This window comes from Anolis sagrei, chromosome 3 (genome assembly GCF_037176765.1).
Source record: "Anolis sagrei isolate rAnoSag1 chromosome 3, rAnoSag1.mat, whole genome shotgun sequence".
Taxonomy (NCBI): domain Eukaryota; kingdom Metazoa; phylum Chordata; class Lepidosauria; order Squamata; family Dactyloidae; genus Anolis; species Anolis sagrei.
The window spans coordinates 4,910,134-4,918,127 of record NC_090023.1 but is presented as its reverse complement, the minus strand read 5'-3'; the positions used below and the strand labels follow the sequence as shown (position 1 = coordinate 4,918,127).

Genomic DNA, 7,994 nt, shown 5'->3' with positions numbered 1-7,994 from the left:
CGCTCAAGGGTCCCCCCCACAGCAGTGCCTACAGAGTACAATACAAAGCGACACAGCTAAGGAAAGCCTGTGTGGGGAATAAGGGAAGGGGAAGGCTGGCCTGTACAAAGCGCTTCTGCTTGTGCCCCCTCCCTCCTCCAAGAAGAGGCCTCCCCCCCCCCCCAACCCTCCTCTTCCCAAGAACACCTTGCTTTGCTGCTCTCGCAGGTACACGTTGCTCTCATTCAGGGAAACAGGTGGAAGACGCTTTGGAAGAACAGTGCTGCTTTGTGCAGGAGGCTCGGGACGAGCCGTTTCCCATTCCCTTCTGGACTAAAGAGCTGGTTCTTTTGACGGAAGTATTCATTTTTCAGCAATTCTGGGCTTTTCCGCAAAAAAAAGTGATCTTGAGAGGGGGCAGCTTTGCTGGGACTGATGTGAGGACGAAGAACGGTCCACAGCACGGATAGGGGAAGTCAGGTGCTGCAAATGCGCATGCTCGTAGCTCCCTTCTGCACCCAACTTCTGGAAAACGGGCAGCAGTGCTGGTCTCAATTGGGAAAACCTTGCTTCGCATGAAGTGGGCCCGCTCCATGGTTTTTACAGAGCCGATCCCAGTCCCTTGCCCAGCTTTGCCCAATGCTTCTGATTCTGGATTGACGCCCAGGATGCTTTGGAGATGCTCTCAATTTGCTGGCAAAAATCCCCAGCGCACGCTCACAGGCAGGTGTGTGGCCCTTCCAAGCTGGCTTTACCCAACACACTGTATGAAGGTGGGGAGGGGGTGTGAATGCCTTAAAAGGGCCTGTGTGAGCAGCAGGAGGAGAGAAAGGGGAAAGGCGGCGGGCGGGCAGGTGACTCAGGCGGCGCAGCAGTGGTGGCGGCAGCTCCGGACCCCTCTCAGTTGGGGGAGACGGGGCCCAGGGCAGCAGGGGAAGAAGAGGGCTCTTTCCCAGCCAGGAAAGGCCAGATTAGAATTTTGTGTTTCTCAGCAACTTGGTGTTGTTGGCCTGCGGGAGCACAAAAGGACACACAGAAGGGTCAGTACAGTTCCCTAAAGGGGAGGTGGCATTTGAGAGAAGGAAAGGGATCCAAATAATAATAATAATAATAATAATAATAATAATAATGTATTGTCGAAGGCTTTCATGGATGGAATCACTAGGTTCTTGTGGTTTTTTTCGGGCTATAGGGCCATGTTCTAGAGGCATTTTCTCCTGACGTTTCGCCTGCATCTATGGCAAGCATCCCCAGAGACCTCACTACCTCCGAGGATGCTTGCCATAGATGCAGGCAAAACGTCAGGAGAAAATGCCTCTAGAACATGGCCCTATAGCCCGAAAAAAACCACAAAAACCTAATAATAATAATAATAATAATAATAATAATAATAACTTTATTTATACCCCGCCACCATCTCCCCAAGGGACTCGGAGCGGCTTACATGAGGCCAAGCCCAACAACACATCAATAAAAACAACAGAGAATAAGCAAAATAAACAATACAATTGGGTTGTTGTAGTTTTTTCGGGCTATATGGCCATGGTCTAGAGGCATTCTCTCCTGACGTTTCGCCTGCATCTATGGCAAGCATCCTCAGAGGTAGTGACCTCACTACCTCTGAGGATGCTTGCCATAGATGCAGGCGAAACGTCAGGAGAGAATGTCTTTAGAACATGGCCATATAGCCCGGAAAAACCCACAAGAACCTAGTGATTCCAGCCATGAAAGCCTTTGACAATACAATGTTTTTATTTGTTAAAATTGTTCTTCATTTTAATTATTGTATTGTTTTTAAGTGTTTAGCATTACAGATATGTGCAGTGTGCATAGGAATTCATTGGGTTTTTTTCTTCAAATTATAATCTGGCCCTCCAACAGTTTGAGGGACTCTGACCTGGCCCTCTGTTTAAAAAGTCTGAGAACCCCTGGTCTAGGGAGTTGGAGGCCCAAACAGCTGGAGGACCGCAGTTTGAGGATGCCTGACCTGGAGGGCCACAATTCTTCCCATACCTGAGAGAAGAAAACCAGGACCAACCTCCTTTCCCATTCCTTGCCCTACAACTGCACAAATGAACTGAGTTGCTGTCAGTTTTCCAGGCTGTCTGGTCACATTCCAGAAGCATTCTCTCCTGATGTTTCGCCCACATCTATGGGAGGCATCCTCAGAGGTTGTGAGGTATATTGGAAACTAGGCAAGGGAGGTTTATATATCTGTGGAATAATGTCCAGGGTGGGAGAAAGAACTCTTGTCTGCGTGAAGCAAGTGCGAATGTTGCAATTGGCCACCTTGGGTTAGCATTTAATGGCCTTGCAGCTTCAAAGCTTCTAACAACCACCACATCAGACTATACAGGGAAGCCATTGAAATCCACAAGCATGTGGACAATTTCGACAGAAAGGAGGAAACCATGAAAACGAACAAAATCTGGCTACCAGTATTTTTTAAAAAAAAAACTCTAAAATCACGACAGTAAATAAAGAGCTGCTGCTGCTGCTCCTCCTCTTTCTCTTGCGTGACCGCATTTCTGTGTACGAACCCACACGATCTCTTTGATCATCTGGAGAAGCCCTGCTTGCACTCCCACCTGTATCGCAGGTATGATTGGTGGGGACGAGGGAGAGGGCCTTCTCGGTGGTGGCCCCTCGACTCTGGAACTCGCTCCCCAAGGACATCAGACATGCCCCAACTCTGGCAGTCTTTAGGAGGAGCCTGAAAACGTGGTTGTTCCAGTGTGCCTTCCCAGAGTAAGGAAATACCCTCAGCAATATGTCCCTAAATGCACTTTATCATTGATTTAGGATTGTCTGCGCGCTCCATCTCTACCTGAAAACTCTATCCCAGTTATATCCTACCTTGTCCATGCCCAAAATTATTTTTTAAATTTTAAATTATTACATTTGGCCCAGCCATAGGTTTTAAATGCTTGTTGTTATTGTTACTGTTTATTGTTTACTTTTGTTTATGAGATTTATTTTAACTGTTGTATTGATTGTTTTCTTATTGCTTTTACTGTTGATGTACTTTGGGCTCGGCCTCATGTAAGCCGCACCGAGTCCCTTGGGGAGATGGCAGCGGGGTATAAATAAATAAATAAATTATTATTATTATTATTACATCCAAAAAGGAGAGGAATTCCAGACAAGAATACAGCAGGACCAGCTAATCACCTCCCAACAAAGGATTTCCCCAGGCAGAAACCAACCAGGTTTTGAAGCTGCAAGTCCATTCAATGCTAATCAAGATGGCCAATTGAAGCATTCACATTTGCTTCGAGCAGAAAGAGTTCTTTCTCCCACTCTGGACATTATTCCACAGATATATAAACCTCACTTGCCTAGTTTCCAACAGACCTCACAACCTCTGAGGATGCCTGCGGAACATCAGTAGAAAATGCTTCTCAAACATTGCCATACAAGCCTGGAAAATTCACAGCAACTCAGTGATTCCGGCCATGAAAGCCTTTGACAACACATTTTTCAGAAGAAATTCCAGATCTGCTGCTCCCCCCGGTCCTTTCTCGCCCCCAGAACCGGTGATTTACAAACCGAGGTTCTGCTGGGGACCTCAAGACTACTTACCAATCCCAGCACATTTTGCCTGCACAATATTGAAGGCTGGGAGCATGGACTCCTTCATCCTTGCTAGAAAAGCATTTCTACCTCCTTTTCATAGAATCATAGAGTTGGAAGAGACCTCATGGGCCATAATCCAGTCCAACCCCATTCTGCCAAGAAGCAGGAACATTGCATTAAAATCACCCCTGACAGATGGCCATCCAGCCACTGTTTAAAAGCTTCCAAAGAAGGAGCCTCCACCACACTCCGGGGCAGAGAGTTCCACTACTGAACGGCTCTCACAGTCAGGAATTTCTTCCTCATGTTCAGATTTTCCTCCTAATATCCCAAGAGCTTCACGCCATGTCCATCCTCCTGATCCTAACGTGCTTTCCCAGTGGATCCCTCTGTTCCTGACCCCACTACATTGGAAAGCTTTACATGAAACCAAAAGGGGGAGAAGCATTCAGCCTGGCCTCCCTACCTTGCCCCTGGGAGACGCAGATGTCCTGGGAGACTTCCGGATGCCGCCCCGAGGTGAGTTTTTGGGAGTCACTTTCCGGTTTGCCCCTCGGCGGAGGAGGCTGTTGCCCAGCTTCTTGGGTGTGTTCAGGAGGGTGAAGGCCAGGGACTGGCGCCTCTCCGGCTGCAGAGGAGAGAGAGAGAGAGATTGAGCAGGACTGAGGCATCCCTCGACTCTGGCAGGATGCTCCTTGCCCCCAACAGACAGGGGAACTCTCTGACGGTGGGATCTTGTGTGTGCTTCCTCTGCTACTGCAAGGGGTGGCTGTTGGGGTTCAGCCTCCGTGCGAACCTGAACCTGATCTCTGATTGTATTTCCTGATGCAACTGAACAGGCTACTGAACATGAATTTGTCCCTGAAGGTTTGGAAACCGTTGATTCTGAGGGCAGTGGCTTGGAAAGTGAAACTACGCATCCTGATGGGAATGTTTCTGAATCAAGCGGTGATAGCTCTTCAGAGGAGCTAGCACCTGCCTTTTTTAATGAGGATAGAAAAGGACAGATTTGGAAAAACAGGAGTGAATCGCAGAGTCTGCAAAGGTCAAGCAGATTAAAGGAAAGGGAGGCCCAGGCTTCAAAGTCTGGAGGCGTGTCCAGAAACAGTTTCTTTAGTTTTAAGTGTCTCTCCCCGGGCTCTCTCGTTAGATCAAGCATCGTTTAGACCAATGATGGGCAACCTTTTGAGCTTGGTGTGTCAATACTCGGCCAAAAAACCGAGCATAACTCGAGTGGGGTGTCACTTCGAGAAAAAAACCATAATTTCATATTTATAGTTTAATAACAAAAATATATTATTGTCATAAATAACTGTATTTAATAAACCAAAAACTAATTATTTAACTTGCCTGCTTTTTCTATAATGTCATATCTCTCGGCATTATAGAAAAATGCTGGTGTAGGAGCCGAGGATGAAATATCCTTCTTGGGATGCGGCCGCATGTGGCTGTGTGTCATCAAAAATGGCTACGCGTGTCAGTGCTGACACACGTGTCATAGGTTCGCCATCATGGGTTTAGACAGAGGCATTACCTTGGCAGATTTCCCGGTTCCCATGGCCTGCATTCCCAGAGGCTTCTGGTTACAAGTACGGTTAGTGAGATATTAACAGGTTCCAGGTTTTTATAGTGTGGCTTTTGGAATTTTGATCTAGTTCACAGATATTCCTGACTGCTGAATTTTACTGTGGCTTTTTGGACTTTGTATTTTCCTCTATTTTGTAACCATTTCTATCAATAAAAAAGGATTGTTTTTTTCCTACAGTCAAGTGTGGTGGATTAATATCTTATGGTCTTGTTTCCTGATCTGGGTTGCAACAGTGGCCTTGACAACTTCACTGGGCTTGTATGGGAGATCATGGCCATCTCTGTGGGGCTTCCTTACCTGTTTGTCAGCTGCCTGGCCCTTAGCTTTCTTGCTTCCCACTTGGCTGCTGTGCTTGTTCTCCTCAGTCCGGCCTTTGGGGGTTTGAGGCCGTGGGAAGCAGCTGGCAGATTTCTTGGACTGGAGAGAGAGAGAGAAGTATGAGAAATATAGGTTGCTTACCTGTAACTGTAGTTCCCCGAGTGGTCACCTGTGAATTCGCACATATGGTATTTCCTGCGCAGACAGTTCGGAATCTTCTAGAAAACTTATTAGACACTTTTAGGCGGTAGCCCCACCCACTCTCCCCTTGAGAGTATATATAGCCAGTGGGAGGGGCTACTGCCTCAGAAAGGAGCGCCACAGAGTTTCATAACACTTTTTCTGTCCAGAGAAATTGCATGAAGACTCCAGAGGCCTTAACCTTGAGGAAAGCGGTTCTTTCCCCATTTCTACCTGAGTTAAGTTGTCTAACATGAGAAGATCAAGTTCAGGAGAAGAAGATGCTCTCCAAACTCACATCAGGACTTGCAAAAATCCCACGAGAATGGAGACGGCAAGGGCGTTATTCCTCTACACAAGCAGCCCTCAGTCCCAAAGTGAAGCTTGACACTTGATGATCAGAAAAGAAGTAAATGTGGGGCAGGGACTTCCATTTATTGATATATTTACCACATTTGTACCCCACCCTTCTCACCCCAAAGGGGACTCAGCGCAGCCTCACAGTAGGAAACAATTTGATGCAGAGGGGCTGCTCACCTCGGGGGTGCCTGGGCCGTGCTGGGATTCGTCCGAAAGGCGCTTCCTTTGCTGCCGGGTGGCAATGCCTCCTTCTGCCCAGGCAGTGCTCAGGGTGCTACGACGGGTGCTGCGGCCTTCCGCCACCTGAGAGGGCAGCAGGGTGGCCCTTCGGAGCGTCTCCTTTGGATCACCGGTCAGAATCTCTTCATCTGTGATGGTGGTCAGGGACTGAGAGGGCTGGGGAGGCAGGAGGAGAGAGAGGGGGAGAAGGGAGACCCCGTGAGGCCAAGGAAAGGAGCCCATAGGGGAACAGTGGCAGATAGGCACACCACACTTCTGCTGAAGGGCCAACTTGGAGGACGCTCACACCCTGGCACTCCAGTGAATTCTGCACAATGCATTGTCGAAGGATTTAATGCCCAGAATCACTGGGTTGTGGTAGTTTTTTTGGGCTGCATGAAAATGTTCTAGAAGCATTCTCTCCTGATGTTTCACCTGTATTTATGGCAGGCATCCTCAAAGGTTGTGAACCCTCACAACCTCTGAGAATACCTGCAATAGATGCAGGCAAAACGTCAGAAGAGAATCCTACAACAACCCAGAATTCTGCAGTTTTGTTACTTGGCATGAATAACAACTGTTGCACGGAGCTCTGTGGGGTTTAGAATGTGGGGGTTGAGGTACATAGCTGGAACAAGAGATGAGTGTCACGAAGAAGCAACACAGGTGGAGGGATAACAGCCCAATCTAATTCATTGTACCTTTTAAACCTTGTAAACTGCTAAAAACAGTAGAATCTTAAATAATCAGAGCCTGATTTCTCTGGCTGATGTGATTTTGTAGTTTGGGCAGAGCTTCATCCATTGCTATTTAACGGGGGAGGTGAGAGTGTTGCAAAACGTGTTCATTCCCAAGCAAAGCCAGGCCGTTAGAATATATAGAGGTATTTGGCGGTAGGTGCAATGTGCAGATAATCCTGAATCTCTAACAAAGTGCGTTTGGGACTTGAAGCCAGGAGTTTCCTACTCTGGGAAGGCATACTGGAACAGCCAGGTCTTCAGGCTCTTCCTAAAGACAGCCAAATACAGAAATTTGTATGGAACCTTGGCCGAGTTGCGAAGACAGCTCATTAGGTCAAATACATTTCTGGCCAGGAGAGAGGAAGGTTGCTTTTAGGAAGACTGTGTTAGCAAAGAATTTTCGCAAGCCATACATCCTAGACTGCAAAAACATAAGTTCCCATTTGGGGGGGGGTTCTGTTGTTATTAAAGGTTTGCAACGTACTTTTCCTAAGTTTTGGAAAAGATCAGGGCTGTTTCTGTTGCAGCTGACATAGTTAATTGATGGGGTAATTGAGTGTATTGTTATCTCATGTATATAATAAGCCACTGTGTTTTTGTATTTTTGAGCATTGCGTTCTATGCTTTGCTTGAGGGCTCGTTCCGAGCTGAAAAGCCTTTGTTTGGTGCCTGGAGCACATAATCACAGAGTTGGAAGAGACCTCGTGGGCCATCCAGTCCAACCTCCTACCAAGAAGCAGGAATATTGCATTTAAAGCACCCCTGACAGATGGCCATCCAGCCTCTGTTTAAAAGCTTCCAAAGAAGGAGCCTCCAGTTCTGCAAGCGTCCTGAAGATAAAGTTTGTTGACGGCAAGGCAAGGTCACTCTACGGACAACTGAGTAAGAGAGACTGTATATTATTTTTGTTACAAGTCTGCATATCACCGTTGAATGAAGAGGACTCACCGAAGATATTGCTTTATGTTATGTTTTTGGTGAGAGGAATTTTTCTGTTTTGTTTTGTATGTATGCAGTGAATACAACTTTATTTC

At 47.0% G+C, this 7,994-nt stretch overlaps 1 protein-coding gene across 6 annotated transcripts in view; it reads right to left on the bottom strand.

Moving 5' to 3' along the window:
* Positions 1–372: 372 nt before the first annotated feature.
* NUMA1 (nuclear mitotic apparatus protein 1) overlaps positions 373–7,994 on the bottom strand; it is a 109,910-nt gene continuing 102,288 nt past the window's right edge. For all 6 annotated transcript variants that reach the window (XM_060771303.2, XM_060771301.2, XM_060771297.2 and 3 more), the window contains 4 exons: positions 6,179–6,397; positions 5,441–5,560; positions 4,022–4,183; positions 373–989 (listed from right to left, as the gene is read on the bottom strand). In XM_060771303.2, the coding sequence (XP_060627286.2) occupies positions 951–989; positions 4,022–4,183; positions 5,441–5,560; positions 6,179–6,397 (540 nt within the window). In that variant the 3' untranslated portion in view covers positions 373–950. The remainder of the gene's footprint in view (positions 990–4,021; positions 4,184–5,440; positions 5,561–6,178; positions 6,398–7,994) is intronic.